The 22,484-nt window shown below is 41.3% G+C and overlaps 1 protein-coding gene across 1 annotated transcript in view; it reads left to right on the forward strand.

The window, feature by feature from the left end:
• Positions 1-20,609, forward strand: part of crybg1b (crystallin beta-gamma domain containing 1b) — a 32,700-nt gene extending 12,091 nt beyond the window's left edge. Inside the window, exons 8-22 of the mRNA XM_084407481.1 lie at positions 550-689; positions 1,793-1,919; positions 1,993-2,028; positions 2,962-3,089; positions 3,953-4,079; positions 5,538-5,683; positions 9,343-9,469; positions 12,880-12,909; positions 12,998-13,110; positions 13,820-13,952; positions 14,301-14,440; positions 15,232-15,355; positions 15,693-15,851; positions 16,370-16,532; positions 19,486-20,609. Of these exons, the coding sequence (XP_084263607.1) occupies positions 550-689; positions 1,793-1,919; positions 1,993-2,028; positions 2,962-3,089; positions 3,953-4,079; positions 5,538-5,683; positions 9,343-9,469; positions 12,880-12,909; positions 12,998-13,110; positions 13,820-13,952; positions 14,301-14,440; positions 15,232-15,355; positions 15,693-15,851; positions 16,370-16,532; positions 19,486-19,574 (1,782 nt within the window). The 3' untranslated portion in view covers positions 19,575-20,609. The remainder of the gene's footprint in view (positions 1-549; positions 690-1,792; positions 1,920-1,992; positions 2,029-2,961; positions 3,090-3,952; positions 4,080-5,537; positions 5,684-9,342; positions 9,470-12,879; positions 12,910-12,997; positions 13,111-13,819; positions 13,953-14,300; positions 14,441-15,231; positions 15,356-15,692; positions 15,852-16,369; positions 16,533-19,485) is intronic.
• The last annotated feature ends 1,875 nt before the right edge of the window (positions 20,610-22,484 follow it).

The raw sequence follows: 22,484 nt of genomic DNA on the forward strand, positions 1-22,484 counted from the left end.
CTGAACACCAGAGGGCGTCTCTCTCACACACACCACACATGCCCTGCAGGAGTACGATAACACACGTCATTCCAGGAAATCCCTATGGGCACCATACTATCTGCATCTGATTAAACAGAAGATTGAAACCCTTCGATTGATTAAACATGACTAATAAACACACGACTGCCTTATTCTGTGTCAGAAGCTCATCATCTCACAGAAGGAGGAGCTCAGCTGTCCTTCAGAAGTGAGTTAAAAGCATGTTAATAAATGTTGTCTTTTGTTGGACAAGAGGTTCATAAATGCTTCTCATGTTTGGAAACATGTTTTGCTTTTTCAAATGCACGTTATAAGTGACTCAAACTCAGTGCTTTCAGCGTGAGCCGCGTTTACTGAGCCGTACGTCACTGACAAGCTGCACATCACTAATAATCACAGCCTTTGCGATTTCATAATCGGTTCAAGTGTAAGTGATCAAATGTGCAGGCCTATTCTGAAGTGTCAAAAGTAACTGGAGTGAGTGCTGTGTTTTTCTGTGTGTGTGTGTGTGTGTGTGTGTGTGTGTAGGACTACACTCCTCCCCGGATCGAGCTATTCACCGAGCCCACTGGCAGGGGCAGAAGCTCCGAGTATGTGGATATCACTGAGGAAGTGGGTAGTTTCGGCCTTCCTCTGAACACCGGCTCTATCAAAGTCCACAGTGGTCTGTAAGTTCACAAACACGCCCTGCTCAGACCTTGAACGTTTACTGGGGTGTGTGTTTGGACACTGTTGTTGGGTGTGTGTGGTCAAGTTGAAGCTCTTGACATGCACATCTTCACTATGAATAACTGGGCATGTGATGCTTTGTAAAGAATACCTCAGAAATCAACCTCATAGCAGCATGCTAAAAATAACCCAGAATACCTTACCATGATTTGCCTCACACCACTCTGATTTTCTTTAGAAAGCGTAAGTATGTGTGAGTTGAAAGAGTGGCAGTGTTGTGGAAGGTCACTTTGAAAACATAATCATGAGATTCCTGATGATTCATAAGTGTGTTATGCTTTATGAGGGTGTTTGAGTCAGAGGCATTAGTCACACAGCACCATATAAACAATCCCAGAAGCCACTAATCCGCCACTCAGACTGAAGGGCAAAACGTTTATTCTTTTGGTTTCAGTTAGAAAAGGGGAATAATAACTAGAGTAAAGTTTGTGAAAAACTGCCTTGTATAAAAAGCCTTGTATAAATAACTTAAAAACACATTGTCAGCAAGAATTAGCATGTTTCTAGGATGTTGTTAGCATTATTTAACATGTTGATATCATGAGTTTAACATTATTTAGCATGTTGCTGACATGTTTTAACATGTTGCTAGCATGATTTAACAATGTGCTAACATGCTTTCTCATGTTTTAGCATGATTAGCATGTTGCTAGCATGATTTAACACATTGCTTATATGTTTTAACATGTTGTTCTAGGATAGTGGTCATGCTTTGCTAGTGATAGATAGCTTAAATACTCAAAAGTCTTATTGTGCAAAAGTATTGACCCCCTCAATGAAAGTCTATGGGACTTTTCTTAGTTTTGATCGCCCGTTTAACGAGAATCGTAAGTCGGATCAGTTAGGAAACATACAGCAACCCGAGTCAGAACAGTCTGAAGGTCTGAGCCAAGTTTGGAGGTTGTAGCTTGAAAAATACTTTGTCACACCAACATAATAAAGATTAGAGTGAGAGATAGTGTATACAGATATATATACCATAGCCAACGGTGCTCTGCGATTGGCCGGTTGATGATTGACAGGTGTGGTTTCTCGTCTACAGGTGGTTGGTTTACAGTGATCCAGGTTTCCAGGGACTGCTGGCAGTGATGGAGACCGGGGAATATCCGTTTCCCGAGGACTGGGGTTTCCCCTCGCCGATCGTGGGCTCTTTGAGGCCCTTGCGTATGGTGCGCCTACACACACTCGCGTTACACACACATCTTCATGCTGTTTCTCCGCTAACATGTGCTTCTTTCACAGGGCCTCCCGAAAGTAGAGAACCCGACGGCAGTGAAGGTGTGTTGGAGTTTCAGTATCTTCTCAAGCGTCACAGTGGCTACATTTGCATGCACAACTTGTGTTTCAATCGGACTGAATTCATTCTGATTGCTGAATCTGACTGTAGTGATTACATGTGAACATGTGATCGGGTTGATGTGCGTGTTTATAAGTCACAAGCTTCAAATCGGAATATATGTTTTGACATGCACACACGAATATACAGAGTTTCCCGCTGTTTGTGCATTATAATTATTCTCCTACATTGGTTCATTATTTATCAATATTTATCATATTTATCAATTTCTGGTAATAATTTGGAGATAATGAGCATAAGAACTGTTGTGCCGCTGCTTATATTGATCACACAGCAGAAATGCACAGTCGTCTGTGGATGAGAGACTGAAACCAGGACTGATTCTGAGTGAAAGGAGGATTATCAGAGGACAGGAAACTCATTTATATGACATTAATATGTGCAATTTGTACATCATCGCACATGCGCAGTTCTTTCAGTTTCGGTTTTCAATCCGATCAAGTGTTCACATGTTCTCTCGATCGGATTAGAAAAGGAATAAACCACATTCAATCCAATCGAAATGTCATTGGGATCGAGCTCAATCGGATCCATTAAGGCGTATTTACATTTCAGTCCGATCGAGCCGTCAATCCCGTTACTGACGGATTATTATGGGGTGGTGTGGCGCAATGGATAAGACACATGCCCTTGGTGTGAGAGACCCGGGTTCAAATCCACTGTGAGACACCAATGTGTCCCTGAGCAAGACACTTAACCCCTAGTTGCTCCAGAGGCGTGCGACCTCTGACATATATAGCAATTGCAAGTCGCTTTGGATAAAAGCGTCAGCTAAATGAATAAATGTAAATGTAAATGTAAATTATTTGGCTGCATGTAAACGTAGAGGCTCTTGATCTCTCGCTCTCCTTCAGGCGGTGTTGTATGAGAAAGCCGGTCTGGAGGGCCGTGGTGTTGAGGTGCAGGGAGACGTGTTTTCCTTCTCCGACCCGGACGATCACGGATTGACGGGTGTGGAATCACTGAAGATCCTCGGAGGCCTGTGAGTCCTGAACACTCCTGTGATTTTCATACACTCATGGTGCTCTTCGCGTGCGTCAAAAATGCTTTTTAATGAAATTAATGTACTATATTTTAGTTTGATAATCTTTTTTATTTAATCATTTGTATTTTTAGGGGATTTTTTTTTATACTAAATTATATTTCCACTGTATTTATAATCCATTTATTCACTTTTTGAGCACAGACCTGAACATTACATTTCCTGTTAAACTGGTAAAGTTAAACTGGTAAATCTTGAATGCTTTAGTGCAACAGACTGAAGTTTGATCTCTTTATTAACACGACACTTGGCAGATTATTGATGAAGTCAAAAACGTTTTTAAAAAGTGAACTTTAAAAAAGTAACAGAATTTTATGTGTATTGTTATGAAAAAATGCACAAAAATACTATTTTCCATTTTTATATGAAATATATAATTTCAAAATCACGTTTTACTTGAAAAATGCAAGAAAATCAAAGCCATAAATCTAAACAAGTCGTGTTCCAAATTTGAGGTTGATATCTGATAAATGATCTTCAGTGAGATGTTGTTCGGCTGCAGTACCGAATGCTTCCACTAGAGGAGATTCGTCTCGTTCATTTCCAGTGCCTCATTTCTGACCGTGAGGAGCACAAGTGTGACTATTGTTTACAGGATCATTAAACCTTTTTGAATTATGTCCATGATTTTTTTGTGTGTGTTCACACAGCAAGTGCCGAAACCTTTACCAAGTTTCATACCATTCCAATGAAGTAAAAAATACAAAAACAAAACAAAACGTAAAAATTTTCAGTCAAAAATGACCGAAGAGCACCAGAGGGTTAAACATCTGATGAATGCTTTACTCCTCGACTCGTCTCAGGTGGGTTGGATACGAGCACGAGGGTTTCGACGGACACCAGTTTATCCTGGAGGAAGGAGAGTATTTAGACTGGAGAGACTGGGGCGGGACGGGGCAGAAGCTGCTCTCGCTGAGGCCCGTCTTCATGGTGAGTCTCTTTACTAGAGAAAAAGGTTCATTATCATTAACTAAAACTAATAAAATGTGACCCTGGATCACAAAACCAGTCATGATTCACACGGGTATATTTGTGGCAATAGCCAACAATACATTGTATGGGTCGAAATTATCGATTTTTCTTTTATGCCAAAAATCATTAGGATATTCAGTAAAGATCATGTTCCATGAAGATATTTTGTACATTTCCTACCGTAAATATATCAAAAATTTAGTTTTGTGAGTGAATTCAGCACAATCGTGAACATAAATGAACAACTTTAAAGGAGATTTTCTCAATGTTTCGATTTTTTTTTTCTTTTTTCGCACCCTCAGATTCCAGATGTTCAATAGTTGTATCTCGACCAAATATTGTCCTATCTTAACAAACCACACATCAATGGAAAGATTATTTATTCAGCTTTCAGATGATGTATAAATCTCAATTTCAAAACATTGTGTGACTGGTTTTGTGGTCCAGGGTCACAAATATGCTTGTTTTGGAACATTCCCTTTCATGCAGTGTGTAGTAGAGCCGTTTGTGAATGTGAAAGCTCTTCAAAGTTTTCAAAGATCATATAAAGTTATTGTCTCCTAAAAGAAAGAAGTGATTTTCAACTGCGCGAAACGAGTCGTCAGTGATTCCAGTCTCACTTCCTGTCACAATGTAACTAATAAAAGCCAATTCACTTCTATGTAACTGATTTGCATAATGCCCGCCTCTGGTCCTGATTGGCTGAGCAGCGTCTCTTAGCTCCGCCCTCAAACACTGTAGTGTATCTGAGACTGGAAGAGTTTGGTTCGTGTTGTTCATGTGGAGAAGACGCTGTTTTCTGAGATTGATACGGTAAAACCCACGCCATCGTCACTGTTCGTATCACTGAGATCAAGAGCTGAGATTCAGATATGATAATGAGCGTTTGCTTTCTGACCAATCACAGCACAGCAGCTCTCAGAGAGGCGGAGCTTAGAGAGACTGAATCTCTGAACGAAGCGTTTCAGACACTGAGAGGAAACAGCTGATGCTGCAATAGAGATTATAGTGTTTTTTGACCTTGGAAACATTCTTAAATCAAGAGACATTTACTGGAGAAGCAAAATGACTTAATATATTAAGAAAAAAATTAATTAAGCAATTTTATGCTTAAACCAAGAACAAATATCTTCCAATGGGGTCAGAAAAAACTCACTTCATTTTGATGCATTTTTCAGTAAATAAGACTTCAGTCATGTTGCTTCTCCGTGCTGGAAATATCCAAATAAAATGATCCATAATTTTTAGCAGTGTTATTTTTTTTTAATGTAGGCTTTGTTATGCGTTGCGCAATCTCTGTCGCACACCTGCAGTGTTTGTGTGCTCTGGACGCACAATACCAGGAAACGCGTCTGAGACAATCCCCCAGTGGCGACAGAAGACCGTAAAAATGCTTTGACTCGGCTTGTTTTCCAGGATTTCTCTTCCCCTCATATGAAGATGTTCAGTGAGCTGGACTTCTCCGAGCGAGGCGTCAGTATCGGCCTCCAGGAGCCGCTGGAAAACGTGTCGGACACACACTACGGCCCACACACACACTCCATCGAGGTCCTGGCAGGAGTGTGAGTCTGCTTTATAGTTTATTCAGCCAATAGTGATGCTAAAATCATCAAAACAGAAGTGTGTATGTCCGGTCTGTTGAGGTCCTTGCACACCGAGTCCGAAGTTTTGGTATAGTGGTAATACCATGGTATTCTTTGGAGGAGCATGTTAAATACCCTGAGTACCATTGTACTGTACAGTCTTTCAGGCATTATTAAAGCAAACATGCTGAATTCTCTCTCACAATACGTTCACTTCTGTTTCACGCGACGCAGCTGACGTGCAGAATATAATATTAGGCTTTCGCTATTCTATTGTTTTATGTGCATAAAGCAGCTCTTTAAAGTAAATAAATTAAATGAAAAAGAATAAAAAAACGTTAATACGTTAAAAATAATACATTAGAGGAAAAAATAATACAAAAAATTAATTTTATTTATTTATTTTATCAAGTCGTTTATTCCTTTATTATTACATTTATTTATCTATTTATTCATTTGTATATTTTATTTAATTATTCACTTATTTAGTCATTTTTCACACGCTTCATATATAGAAGCTTTTTAGGGGTTCCATCACTTTATGGACTTTATGTATTATAATAGTTTATGGACTATTCATTTGTAATTGTAATTGTAATTGTGTATACATTTTATGAATTAAACAGCAATTGAGTAAAGAAGTATAGAGTTCAGAATCCCATTAAACTTTTTTCTAGTGCTTCCACAGAACTAATGAACAGGTTTATGCGCATAATTAGCTGCCAACGGCTGGTCATGTGACTCAAACGCCTCGGGCTGATCGTCATTCGGGGGAAACATTTTGTCTGCGAAAAAAGATCAACAAAGAACTGCACTTATGCAAATAATCTGAAATGGGTGGAGATGGAGAGAGAGTATGAGCTTGTGCAGCGCATTTCACAATCCATGCGGTTCACTGTAATTACTGTGTGTGTGTGTGTGTGTGTGTGTGTGTGTGTATGCATATGCATGTCTGTGTGTGTGTGTGTGTGTGTGTGTGTGTGTGTGTGTGTGTGTGTTTGTGTATATGAGCGTGTGTATATGTGTGTGAGAGACAGTGAGAGAGAGAGAGTGTGTGTGTGTGTGTGTGTGTGTGTGTGTGTGTGTGTGTGTGTGTGTGTGTGTGTGTGTGTGTGTGTATGTTTGTGTGAGAGACATTAGCCGCATTTCCACTGTCGGGCCAGGGCCGGGCCAGGGCTTTAAACGGGCCGTGCCGGGCTAATAGCCTCGGGCCAATAGCACCGGGCCTGCGTTTCCACTGTCGGGCCAGAAGCTCCACAGCGCTTCACTAAAACACGCCCGTAACACGCCTCTCTGGGACAACGTCACACTAACCCATCATTTCACCAACAAATGGAAGTTTTATAAGACAACTAATCAGATATCACTGGAAACAGCGTTGAAAACAAACACGATAAAAGCGGCCGTTTGCTAGCTTTTTTTTTGTTTGTTTGTTTGTTTGTTTAGCAGCTTCTTGAATATTTAAAACCCACGCATCGATGTTTTACCACAGGTTTACAATAAAAAGTGATACATTGATCATAATGAATTAATTTACGTAAAAATTGCACATTAGTCACTCAGAAATAAATTACCGTTAGATCTATTTCACAAAAGAAAGAGGACACACTTACTTTTTCAGTCGCGTCTGTTTCTTTATCTGGTAACTTAGTTACAGGACATATTTACATCACATTTAGACAAAATGATAATTTCTACAAATATATGCCATACGACCTGAGGAGCTTTAGCACTCTCTCGACTCCCATACAGATATTTTCAGTCAGAGAAACAGAGGAAGCTCCCGAAAAAAAAAAGTTACTTTATTTTTAGATAGTCCGGTTTAAAGAGACGAGACGTAGGCTATGACAGATAAAATAAAAACATGACTGTGATAGCCTTTAAGATTGGTCTGATTTTTTACTATGCGTATCTTCAAGCGTTTACTATGGTAACGGCTAGCGCGCATAGTCTTTTGCATCACAAACAGAAGGCATTCAAACATGAACGCGATTTAAATTATTTTATTTTTAAGTCTTTAATCTGACAGAATCATCCGGCGCTGCCGTCTCCCAACGGTAAACTCTTCCTCTGTTGGTAACCACTCCTCTAGCCCGAGCTGGCCCGCTTTGGCCCAAGGTATTCGACGGGCCAGAAATCCTGGCCGTTGGCCCCGAGTAAGCCCCGATCAAGCCCCGGAAGTGACAGTGGAAACGCGACTGGCCCTGGCACGCACTAGCACGGCCCGGCCCTGGCCCGACAGTGGAAACGCGGCTGAGAGAGAGAGAGAGTGTGTGTGTGTGTGTGTGTGTGTGTGTGTGTGTGTGTGTGTGTGTGAGAGAGAGACAGTGAGAGAGAGAGAGAGACTGTGTGTGTGTGTGTGTGTGTGTGTGTGTGTGTGTGTGTGTGTGTGTGTGTGTGACAGACAGTGAGAGAGAGAGAGAGTGTGTGTGTGTGTATATGTGTTTGTGAGAGACAGTGAGAGAGAGAGTGTGTGTGTGTGTGAGTGTGTGTGTGTGAGTGTGTGTGTGTGTGTGTGTGTGTGTGTGTGTGTGTGTGTGTGTGTGAGACAGTGAGAGAGAGAGAGAGAGTGTGTGTGTGTGTGTATGAGCGTGTGTATGTGTGTGTGAGAGACAGTGAGAGAGAGAGTGTGTGTGTGTGTGTGTGTGTGTGTGTGTGTGTGTGTGTGTGTGTGTGTGTGTGTGTGTGTGTGTGAGAGAGAGAGAGAGAGTGTGTGTGTATGTGTGTGTGAGAGACAGTGAGAGAGAGAGAGAGTGTGTGTGTGTGTGTGTGTGTGTGTGTGTGTGTGTGTGTGTGTGTGTGTGTGTGTGTGTGTGTGTGTGTGTGAGAGAGATGCATGAATGCAGCACACACACAGGCAGGTCTGATGACCTTTAGGCGTTTCTGCCCCAGAACTGCAGCTGTGTTGTTCTCACGTTAGATAATCTTCAGCATTCTTGAAAAATTAATCTAGTTGTACATTATTTAAATGAATAATTCATCCAGAAATGATCGTTCTGTGTCTCATGTTGCTCAGAACACAAAAGAAGAAGTTTAGCACAATGTTCATGCTGCTCTTTTTCATCCAACTCTGTCTCCGTCAAAATCCAGTATGGATAAAAAACAAAATTCATATTAATATTAATATAAATTAATATTCATCATGATGTCACATCGCTGGTCACGTATTTCAAACTTCTTTCACCCCTAAGCACAGAACGAAACGAAACGAACTTCGCTGAGAGTGTATCACGGCACTCTCTATTATTTGGTAAATTACTTTTTTTTACTTTTTTACTTTATTTATTGAATTTTTTGCTAAGACACATCAAACCATACAACACATATAAACCAACATCTATTCACTCACACATACTTTACACAACATCTCACAATAACACACGCACATATACACAAATGTGAGAAATAATAACAATAAAAAATGTAGATCCTCCTTGTTCAAAGTAATTCAATGTCTGTTTTTCAAGAACTTTTCCAACTTTATTATTTGATTTATTTTCAAAATCTACCAGAAAGCATTTTACTTTTGCCGATTCAAGAATCTTTCTCAACACCAGAACTGAATAACATATGAAGACTGGGCTGTGTGTGTCGTGTGTTTAACCCCTCGTCCGTGTGTGTGTGTGTGTGTGTTGTAGTTGGGTTGCGTTCGAGGATCCCGGGTTGTCCGGTCGTCAGTATGTCCTGGAGAAGGGTCTCTACGGAAGCCCGGAGGACTGGGGCGCGACTGACAGCCGAATCTCCTCCGTGATCCCGGTGACTCTGGTGAGAGACTCTCGTCACGTTCAAACACACACACTTCAGAGTGTGTGAGAGTGTGCAAAACTTTCCCATGTCTTAAAAGTGCCCTTAATGCACACCAAACACACACTCTATCACACTGCACACACACTCTATCCCACTGCACACACACTCTAACCCACTGCACACACACTCTATCCCACTGCACACACACTCTATCCCACTGCACACACACTCTATCCCACTGCACACACACTCTATCCCACTGCACACACACTCTATCCCACTGCACACACACTCTATCCCACTGCACACACACTCTATCCCACTGCACACACACTCTATCCCACTCTCTATCCCACTGCACACACACTCTATCCCACTGCACACACACTCTATCCCACTGCACACACACTCTATCCCACTGCACACACACTCTATCCCACTCTCTATCCCACTGCACACACACTCTATCCCACTGCACACACACTCTATCCCACTCTCTATCCCACTGCACACACACTCTATCCCACTGCACACACACTCTATCCCACTGCACACACATCTATCCCACTGCACACACACTCTATCCCACTGCACACACACTCTATCCCACTGCACACACACTCTATCCCACTGCACACACACTCTATCCCACTGCACACACACTCTATCCCACTGCACACACACTCTATCCCACTGCACACACACTCTATCCCACTGCACACACACTCTATCCCACTGCACACACACTCTATCCCACTCTCTATCCCACTGCACACACACTCTATCCCACTGCACACACACTCTATCCCACTGCACACACACTCTATCCCACTGCACACACACTCTATCCCACTGCACACACACTCTATCCCACTCTCTATCCCACTGCACACACACTCTATCCCACTGCACACACACTCTATCCCACTGCACACACACTCTATCCCACTCTCTATCCCACTGCACACACACTCTATCCCACTGCACACACACTCTATCCCACTGCACACACATCTATCCCACTGCACACACACTCTATCCCACTGCACACACACTCTATCCCACTCTCTATCCCACTGCACACACACTCTATCCCACTGCACACACACTCTAACCCACTGCACACACACTCTATCCCACTGCACACACACTCTATCCCACTCTCTATCCCACTGCACACACACTCTATCCCACTGCACACACATCTATCCCACTGCACACACACTCTATCCCACTGCACACACACTCTATCCCACTGCACACACACTCTATCCCACTCTCTATCCCACTGCACACACACTCTATCCCACTGCACACACACTCTATCCCACTGCACACACACTCTATCCCACTGCACACACACTCTATCCCACTGCACACACACTCTATCCCACTCTCTATCCCACTGCACACACACTCTATCCCACTGCACACACACATCTATCCCACTGCACACACATCTATCCCACTGCACACACACTCTATCCCACTGCACACACACATCTATCCCACTGCACACACACTCTATCCCACTCTCTATCCCACTGCACACACACTCTATCCCACTGCACACACACTCTATCCCACTGCACACACACTCTATCCCACTCTCTATCCCACTGCACACACACTCTATCCCACTGCACACACACTCTATCCCACTGCACACACACTCTATCCCACTGCACACACACTCTATCCCACTGCACACACACTCTATCCCACTGCACACACACTCTATCCCACTGCACACACACTCTATCACACTGCAAAACATGCTCTTCTTACTCAGTGTTTCTGTCTTGTTTCCAGTGCAAATATCTGAAAATTCTTAAATCAAGAAGCATTTACTAGAGGAGTAAAATTACATAAGATATCATGTCCTGTTTTCCAGGAGAATGAATAAAAATGAAGAGAGTTTTTGCTTAAAACAAGAAAAATGATCTGCCAATGTGGTCAGAAAAATAATGTGAATTCAAACAGAAACGAGATTATTTTTCTGACCACATTGGCTGATCATTTTTCTTGTTTTAAGCAAAAACTCTCTTCATTTGTATTAATTTCCCCAAAAAACAAGACTTAATATCTCCTGTTATTTTACTACTTTAGTAAATGGATCTTGATTTAAGATTTAAGTTTGATATTTGCACTGGAAACAAGACAAAAATACTAAGTAAGGAAACGGGAACTCGCGAGATGTCGAGGAAGACAGTCCACTGTAATTTAAAATAATTAGAGACGTATAATTTGGTGGTAAAAACATAAAGTGTTGCACATTTTATTGGTGCAAGGATGAGTATGGTGTGTGTGTGTGCGCGTGTGTATAATGTGCGTGTGTATAATGTGTGCGCGTGTGTGTAATGTGTGTATAATGCCTATTTTTATCACTTAATTAGAAGCACCACGATTTTAAATGTGTGTTTTCTGTCAGTTACACAGCGACTACTGAACACACATGTAGAAGTTTATTTTTTAATGCAAAGAATTGAAAACTCTGTAAACACTTGCATTTTTTGCAAGATTAATCAAAAGTTCCACACACACTTGTAGTCTTTCGAATAGAGGGAATACGTCTTGCAAGTAGACGAGTGGTCGAGTGTAAAGACTGCAAGTGTGTGTGTGTGTGTGTTTGGACAAGGCATGTGTAGTTACTGTACTTCAGTAAAGTCAACAGCTTCTGTCCGCAAACGTCTGAGAGAAACGGGATATTCCAGTGTAACACTGATCCGTGAGGAATCGACTCCATCTTGATTGACAGCTCTGGTTAAAAATAAACGAAATATTGCCAAGTATACGAGCAGACTCACTCAGCACACTTCAAGTGTGTTCATGTTGTAAAAAGTGATTAGTTGACTTAAATATTTGTAAACCCGTTGCCTTAAAATGATTAAGTAACTCACCTCTGTTTGATTGACAGCTCTGGTAAAAAGAAAAGATAATCTAAGTATGCTTGCAGACAGAATAACTTAGTATACTTTAAAAAATAAACAGAATTTTCACTTCAAGTATATTTTTCTAAAATATAGTAAAAGTACAATTATTTTAAAGTGTGTTAAAAGTTGTATTGTGGAAATAGGTAAAAGCACGATGCTAATGTACTTTTAATATATTTAAAGATAGTAAACATTTCTGGTAGTGTTTTTGCAGTCACTATTGAAAAAGGAAATATTAAATATTAGAAAAAATATTAAATATTAGGAAATATATTTCAAATATGATAAAGTAAACTTTTTTTCACTAGAGAGGTGGTTAAAAATATGAGGCATTGATGATGTTAGATTAAAAAGGAGATATTATTTTGGTGAATTATGCAGAGAGAGAGAGAGAGAGAGAGAGAGTCGCTCAGTGAGAGCAGGAACATGTCTTGATCTCTAATGACCCGAGATCAGCCGTTAATGCGTTTGCTTTTACGCTTAATTATGTTTCAGGAAAATCTAGAAAGCTCCTGCCACTTCCAGGTTAGTAAAGAAAACATGTATTATTATTATTATTATTATTATTATTATATTTTCTTCTAGTTTATTATGGAGTTTGATCTTGTTCTAGATTGAGCTGTTTTCTGAGCCGGGCTTCAGTGGGACGTCTGTAGTTCTGCTGGACTCATTACCCAGAATGCCTGAGGGGTTCATCGTGCGCTCCTGCAGGGTTTGTGCTGGAAGGTTAGATCTGTTTTCTCATGTGTGTGTGTGTGTGTGTGTGTGTGTGTCTGTCTGTCTGTCTGTCTGTCTGTCTGTCTGTGTGTGTCTCGGTTCTCATATGAACGTCTGTGTGTGTGTCTGTGTGTGTGTGTGTGTGTGTGTGTGTGTGTGTGTGTGTCTGTGTGTGTTTTTCTGTTCTCATATGAACATCTCTGTGTGTGTTTGTGTGTGTTTGTGTGTGTTTGTGTGTGTTTGTGTTTGTGCGTGTGTGTGTCTGTGTGTGTTTTTCTGTTCTCATATGAACATCTCTGTGTGTGTTTGTGTGTTTGTGTGTGTGTTTGTGTGTGTTTGTGTGTGTTTGTGTGTGTTTGTGTGTGTTTGTGTGTGTTTGTGTGTGTTTGTGTTTGTGCGTGTGTGTGTGTGTGTGTGTGTTTTTCTGTTCTCATATGAACATCTGTGTGTGTGTGTGTGTGTGTGCGCGTGTGTGTTTGTGTGTCTGTGTGTGTTTCTGTATTTCTGCCCTCATATGAACGTGTGTGTGTGTGTGTGTGTGTGTGTGTGTGTGTGTGTGTGTGTGTTTCTGCCCTCATACGAACATCTCTCTGTGTGTGTGTGTGTGTGTGTGTGTGTGTGTGTGTGTGTGTGTGTGTGTGTGTTTCTGCCCTCATATGAACATCTCTCTGTGTGTGTGTGTGTGTGTGTGTGTGTGTGTGTGTGTGTGTGTGTGTAGCTGGCTGGCGTTTGGCTGTGAGTGTTTCTCTGGACATCAGTGTGTTCTGGAAGAAGGGGTTTATCCAGATCTGAGGACGATGGGCTTCACACACCCCGACACATCAGTGCTGTCTGTCCAACCCACTGGACACGTGAGTCTAAAATACATCTAATTTCCCAAACACACTCAAGGCGCTCGACCAATCACAACACACTGCTCCAGCCGACCAATCAGAGCACAGTGTGCTCTTCAGAAGGCGGGGCTTCATAGAGACAGGAAGTGAACAGAGCGTTACTGACAGACTGGGAAGAGAGGAGCCGCAACAATGGAGAATATGAGGAGAATAATCAACATTCAAGCAGGAAAACCTGATCTAGTAGAGCCTGAAACAACATCAGAACCATAATAGGCCCTCTTTAATATCTGGAGCTTTTGTGTACCAACATCTCACATAAGACTGTAGAAATGTTACTGAAATAATTGTTTCTCTGTGTGTCAGGAGTTCTCTCTGCCGTCTGTCGTTCTGTTCGAGCGTTCTGGACTCAGAGGAAGGAGAACCGTACTGAAGTCGAGCTCCGTGAACCTGCAGCTGACGGAGAGCTGTACCAGAGTCTCATCCATACTGGTGGAGGGCGGCATGTGAGTCACACACACACACTCTCTCACACACACACACACAAGCACTAGATTTAGTTTTTTGCTTCACTATAAAAACACTGAGTCTCCTGCCTTCGGTTCCACTCTGTCTCGCTCCGTCCAGCGGTTTCTGAACACGTGTGTGTGTGTGTGTGTGTGTGTGTGTTGCTCCACTCATACTGGCATGTTTACTGGTTTCCATGAACACAGTGATTCAGTGTTTATATACGGTCTGACCGAGCAGTTATAGAGTCTCTAAACATCTTCAGTGTGTGGAAAGACTTCAGCCGTGTGTGACATTACACACACTCCTGTGAATCCGCTCACCGTCTCTCCAACATCAGGAAACTGTCCTCTCTCTGACATCACAGCTGAACAACTACAGCGCAGAAGTGACACACTCAACTACACATGACATCTTGCTAAATGTACTTCATTACAATAAATCATGTTTACAGTGTGCATTATAACCAGAACTATTTGACTTGCTATTTGTGTATTATAATGTGTTTTAGTAGTGTGTGTTGTGCATTTAGGTTCGCAGCCTGTTAATGTCAAGCTCTAATGTTCACTTTTGCAGTGAAGACGTCAGACTCGCTAACGGCTACAAACTTTTTCCACAATTGCCAAATTCTTTCCATAAAAGAGAGAGAGCATCTGAGGCCGTACAGTATATTTAGCCTGAACTGACCACAAACTCAAAACAAACGGAGTGTGAGCTTAGAGACGCACATACAGTGTGTGTCATTAGAAAACGTGTGTTTGAGCCTGTGTGTGTGTGTGTTGATTGACAGGTGGGTTCTGTACGAGGCCTGTAACTTCAGAGGTTCTCAGTTCCTGCTGAAGCCCGGCGCTGTTCCTGATTGGCCCAAACTCTCCTCCTGGCGTCGAATCGGATCGCTCCGCCCACTCATGCAGGTGAGAGGCTCCGCCCACCGCCGTGATGTCACACTAGGGGGCGGGACCCTGTCAAGGCCTCCTTCCCTTCACCTCTGTACAGATCAAACGTTGTCAAAATAAGTCCAGTTCACACGATAAATAATTCTGTATTATGAATTTATAAAGCCAGATAAGTCATTTGTTGAGGTCAGTTTGTAAAGAAACACCACACGCCTGCGCACATATATATTCAAACGCACATATCTGTAGACTAAACACGTAATACGCATGTGCAATAACAGTCTGTATAAATGAGGACACTTGACTCTGCATGTCATGTACTGTAAACACACTCTCACAAAGTTTCTCCTTCCAGAAGCAACCACTGTTCCGCTTGCGTAACGAAGAGGCGGGGCTAATGATGTCAGTCACCGGGTCACTCGATGACATCAAACTGATGCGTATCCAGGGGAGCGAGGAGAGGGGCGGAGCCGATCAGATCTGGGCCTATCAGGACGGTCGCTTGCAGTGCAAGGTAGAGATATATACAGTGTACAGTCACACCAAAGATTATTCAGACACCAGATTTCATCTTTTATATATTTTTTTACTAGTGTAATCAGGACACTATAGTTCATTATGTAAGAGAGGAGAACAAAATAAAGAAAACTGTGACATATTATACCCAAATATTCTTCATTCAGAGCCAAAACTGATTGGGACACTTTGAGCTGATCATGTTTTGCTGAAGTGTGTTTTCTTTAATTGCTAATGCTCTTTTTACACACAGACTGAACACAATGAAGCATTGCTTGGTGATTGGTTGAGCTAAACTGGTATTATCTAATTTAACAGCTGACAGATATTCAACATAATTCATGTGTGAGACAGTCTAACAGAAGGACGGACAAAACCAGTCAAATATCAACTGAGTTCTGCTCATATTTTATCACCATTTTATAAAGTATAGCAAATAAACTGTGATGATGTGAGACATGTTGAAGGAGTCTGAATACATATGTGTGTGTGTGTGTGTGTGTGTGTGTGTGTCAGTGGCTGCTGGACTGCTGTGTGGATGTGGGTTCTGGCGTTCTGATGCCCGGCACTCGAGCGGTTCTGTCTTCAGAGTTCGGCAAACCTCATCAGCTCTGGAACATCACGAGCGACGGGATCATCCGGAGTCACAGCGCACCAAACCTCGTGCTGGAGGTCAAAGGTCAGAGAGCGCTCGAAACACTCTCACACCAGTGCAGGGAATGCTTCCACGAGCGTCTGTGAGATCCACCAGGACTTCAACCTTCACTTTGTAAAAATGATGTTTTAACTCAGTGTTTCTGTCTTGTTTTCCAGTACTAAAATCAAAACATACATTTACAGTAGTGTGAGCAAACGTCCTGTTTTCACGTCCTGTCCTGGCCGTCCTGGCTGCTTTTTATAAAGTGGTGAAAATGTCCTGGTTTTCATTATTTTTCATTGGGCCATTAAGCGTGTACTTTAAATACATGCTTGCCTTTGCACACAAAACATATGAAACCGGCTTCGGCTTCGCCCCGTCATGTTATAATCAGCGCGTTCCTCAATCCGCAGCAGCAAGCAGAGAGCAGAGGCCTGTGTGTGTGTGTGTGTGTGTGTGTGTGTGTGTGTGTGTTCATCTCAGCCTCATTGGTCTGTCACACTGCTCGTCAATGTCAGAATATTTGAAATGACCAATCAAATCAAAGTAGGCGGACTTTACGTTCACAGAATTTTAGCAGCGTGACTCGACGCTTCAGTTTACGGTCAAGTGTGAGATAAGATGTAAGTCGCTAACAGCGTAAAAAAAAAAAAGTAAATTCCCAGATGATTTACAGAGAAAATTCCCGTGTTTTTGTTTCGGTCGGGATCCGTGTAAAGCAGAATGCATGAACTGCAAAGCTCAGATAAAGGTGCTAGCGACCTAGAAGCCCACATAAAGAAAGTATAGGCTACAAGAGAACATCAGGAGGATTGAAATAGTTTTTTACTGAAATAGTGTAGTCGATTTTTTTTTATTTTAGTAGTAGATTTTTAACCTATGGCCATGAAAAGAAATAGTGTCATGTAAAAGGTGTTAAAAGCTAAACTTTTTTTTAATAGTATTCTATTGTTGCAGGCCAAACATTGAACGGAAAGGATGTATTACTTTATGTATTAAAGTACAATAACATAGTTGCAAGGTTGTGAATGCATTTGTCAACTATTTTTTGATGCATTCACCCCAAACCACGCCCCCACCCCTTAACCACGCCCCCACCCCTTAACCACCGCCCCCACCCCAAACCACACCCCCACCCCTTAACCTCCGCCCCCACCCCAAACCACACCCCCACCCCTTAACCACGCCCCCACCCCTTAACCACGCCCCCAGCCCAAACCACGCCCCCGTCCTGTTTTCTGAAAACTAAAATATAATCACCCTAATTTACAGGAGAAGCAAAATGACGATATTAAGTCTTGTTTTCTGAAAAATGGAGTCAGAAATATAAACTTAATTCAAAGAAAAACATTTATTTTTCTGACTCCATCGGCAGATATTAGTTCTTGTTTTAAACACAAACTCACTTCATTTTGATGCATTTTCACATCTTAATATCTTCAGTCATTCTTCTTCTCCAGTAAATGCATCTCGAGTTAAGAATGTTTAGATATATTAGTGCTGGAAAACAAGGCAAATATACTGAAATATACTATTCCATTTTTATTATATCTGAATTAGCTTTTATTCTTTAGTTGCATGTTCATTTAATCATATAATTATATGCTTTTGTCATTTCATTAGTTTATTTATGAACTTTATTTCAGTTTTAGTTTCCAGTTGCTAATTTTAGTGCTTCAACTTAAACTCATTTCAGTTTATTGCAAAGGCAACATTTCAACTTTTTCAACTAGTATTTGTACTTGATTTTATTTCAGCGTAACCTGTTCCTCATAGACTTCCACTGAAACACCTGTGTTTTTACAACCGAGAAATGAGTGCGAAAGTATTTTCAGTGGTAACCAGGCTTGAGTATTTGACATTCCTTTAGCAGAGACCGTGTGATTTATGGCATTAACTCATTAACTGTTGTGTGTTGCTTCCTTTAATGACTCTATGGGAAAGAAAACTAGTGAGTTTAGTCTGCTGGAAGTCATTACTCTTAATATAGTTGTCTCATAAATCCACATGATTTATGCTAACCTCAGCAATGTGGCTGTTTGCATCAGTGAATAGATGAGCGTGTAGCGCCACCTGCTGGATTCACACAGAACGGGTCTGTTAATCCTCATAGGACAGATGCTCTTATTCAGACACACTGACTGAAAGAGCTTCAGCTTCACACGCGACACACACGTGCAGATCAACAGATGACAGTCGGTTCGGAAAACTAATGAACAATGACAGAAACTCACCCAAATACATAAATGAAGAAATGCCTGTCATCATTCATAATTAGATTTTGCATAAAGGAAATGATTTGTAGTGCTATTATGATTGACAATTGTCATTTAAGCTCTCAGTGCAAAAGAAAGACATATTTACATTCTAATCATAACTTTTTGTAAATAATAATAATACGCTGCATTTTCTTATATGTTTTTCTCAATATCTAGACAGTCTTAAATCAAAATACTTTTACTGGAGAAGAACAATGACTGAAGATATTAAGATGTGAGAAATGCATCAAAATGAAGTGAGTTTGTGTTTAAAACAAGAACAAATATCTGCCGATGGAGTCAGAAAAATCAACTTAATTTTTATCATTTTTCTGACTCCATTGACAGATTTTTGCTCTTGTTTTAAACACAAACTCACTTCATTTTGATGTATTTTTCATATCTTAATAAACGTCATTTTGCTTCTCCAGTAACTGTATGTTGATTTAAGAATGTTGGAAAACAGGACAGAAATATTGAGGAAGAACATAATTTTTTACAGTGAAATAATAATTAAAATACACTCCAAATAAGTTAAGAATTTGTCATTTAAATAATACATCATTAGCTGTTTCAAAATGTGCAATCAAAATAAGTGTCATAAAATTAGAGACGCAGAACGCTTGATCTTGATGTCGGTGTGAAATACGACTTTCTTGAAAGGTATTACTAATATAAGCCAAAATGCAAAAAGGAAATGCACATTTTAAATAGATATCCTCTTTCTCTCTCTACAGGAGGTCAGCAGTTTGACAAAAGCCAGATTATTCTCAATGAATTCAACCCAAACAAAATGAATCAGAGATGGTCCCTGGAGATCCTCTGAGAGTCCCTTCCACGCAGCTCCATCAGGGGACCTACAGCTCTGTGGCAGAGCTGCGCCAGGGGGCCCAGTGTCCTGTGAGGCAGCTGCACCACAGGGACCACGAGCTGTGGAAATCTCACTCATCAGCGAATGGAATATGATCATATTCTACTGGACATTGTATTATTTTTATAAACCGTCGTTGAGACGCGTCCAAGCTGCCTTTACAAAAGCACATACTTGAACAATAATAATGTTTCAGTTTGACTTTGTACCTATATGGACATTTGCTTCTTTTAAAGCTGTATAAGTGTGTTTATAAGTAAATGTTTGTTTTGTTAATCAGCTGCAGCTTTGTTCAGATCATTGAGACGTGTGATTGGCCCGTGGGGATTTCCTCTGTTCTGATTGGCCCGTGGGGATTTCGTCTGTGCTGATTGGCTGTCTGGGGGATTCGGCTGTTCTCTGTCCACTAATTCGGACGCTGTGATTCGCTCGTGTTTCACGGGCCACTTGAACAATAGAAACCGATGCTTTCTTCTCCAAAGTTTCTCTCGAAGTTATGAAACTAACGTTCTTCATTAATAGATTGCGTTAATAGAACGTTAGATCAAAGTTATCTGGTGTTTAATAATGTTCTCAGAAGGTTAGCACAGAAACATTTATACATCGTTCATGGAACATTTTTTTTCCCCTAAAATGTTTCGGTTGGACATTTGCCTGACATTTTTAAATGTTTCTACTTGTTTCAGAACGTTCAGATTCAAAAGTAACGTTCCATAATGTTTGAAGAATGATACAATGTTACTGTTCCCTTAATGTAACCAACTCAACGTTCACACAACCAAGAACTTTTTTGTTGTTGTTGTTGAATGTTCAGAAATAATGTTTTTATAACTTAATGGTAATAAGTTAAGGAATATTACAGGTTTATGTGTGTGTCATCATGTGTGTCAAATGGAGCACAAACACTCTTAAAGGTTCCTTCACTGCTGGAAAAGTGAGCTTTTAATAAAACATGACTGCCTATATACAGTAGAAAGGCAAAAACGAGAGAAAAGACGAGAGAAAAGGCCGTTTTGCCAAATAGATAGGAAAACTTCAACACCCATAATGCACTGGGCCTGTTGTCGTCCAAGGCCACGCCCACCAGAGTCAAATATCCCTTGATTTATAACGAACAGAAACATTTCAGGTAATATAACCTGTTCTCAACTGGTTTTACTTAGAAACCAGATTTGATTGGAAGCCCAACACACTATAGCACTAAAATGTTCTTAAAGTTAATTACTGGAATTTATTATTACATTAATATTAAACGAGCAGTTTTCCCTCAGGCTAGTTTCATAGTTTCTCAGTTGTAAACGATGAGAAGTGTTTCCTCCTCCCGTTTGAATCGTTTGGTTTGTTATTTTTGGCTCGGCCTGATTATACGGTTAGTTGCATTATTTAATTGCATTGTTTTTCTCTGATGTCTAAATTGTTTATTTATAATGTCAGAGCGCAAGCACACATACACACACACACATAGACACACACACTTAATCACACACACACTTACACACAAAGACAGACACGCACACACACTGACATGTACACACACTGACACACACATACACACACACACACACACAGACAGACACACACACTTAATCACACACACACTTACACACAAAGACAGACACGCACACACACTGACATGTACACACACTGACACGTACACACTGACACACACACACAGATACACACAGACAGACACACACTTACACACACAGACAGACACACCCACTTACACAGACAGACACACCCACTCACACACACACACACACAGATACACACAGACAGACACACACTCACACACACACGCACACACACACTGACACATGTACACACACTTACACACACACTTAACAGACACACACACAGATACACACACTCACTCACTCACACACACACACACACACACACACTCAGTCTCACACACACTCTCACTCACACACACACACACACACACACACACACACACTTAACAGACACACAGATACACACAGACAGACACACACACACTCACTCACACACGCACACACACTGACACATGTACGCACACTTACACACACACTTAACAGACACACACACACACACACAGATACACACACACACTCACTCACTCACACACATACACACACTCTCACACAGACAGACACACACACACATACATATACACATACACTCACTCTCTCGCACACACTCACACAGCATAATGCTCTACCACCTGTGTGTGTGTGTGTGTGTGTGTGTGTGTGTGTGTGTGTGTGTGTGTGTGTGTGTGTGTGTGTGTGTGTGTGTGTGTGTGTGAGTGAGTGTATATGTGTGTGTGTGTGTGTGTGTACTCTAAAAGTGCTGATGTGGTGTTGAACGGTAAGTCAGCGTCTGCTGTCGTCAGCATCAGTGCATCAGCTTCCGGTCGCCGTGGAAACGCTCAGCCCCGGGGCACGTGGGTAAATCCGAGCGGATCCACATAAAGCCCTGGACAAAGAGCCGAGGATTAGAGGAACCGCAGAGTTGCCAAGTCCGCTTATTATGCGCCACTTTGGGCTTGTGTTTTTCATTCGTTTTTTTCTCATTTCCAGAATAAAGTTGTGTATCTGATGGCTGACAAACACACAAAACACACGTCTGCTTTATCCTGACTCAGTGTGTGAAGAACATGTGAAACATTTAAGTATCGTTGGAGTTTCTGCGAGTTCATCAGAGTCTGCAGACTCACAATCGATGACATCATCTGCTCGGCATCATGGGAGCAGGTGCAGGTCACATAGGCATCAGGAGCTGGGATCATCAGAGGTCAAAGGTCAGACCCATTTCAATATAATACTCAAACACTAACCACTGACTTTATTTATTAACATGTTTGTTTTAAGAATGTTTTTG

The sequence above is a fragment of the Rutilus rutilus genome (genome assembly GCF_951802725.1).
Source record: "Rutilus rutilus genome assembly, chromosome: 4".
In the NCBI taxonomy this organism is placed as follows: Eukaryota; Metazoa; Chordata; class Actinopteri; order Cypriniformes; family Leuciscidae; genus Rutilus; species Rutilus rutilus.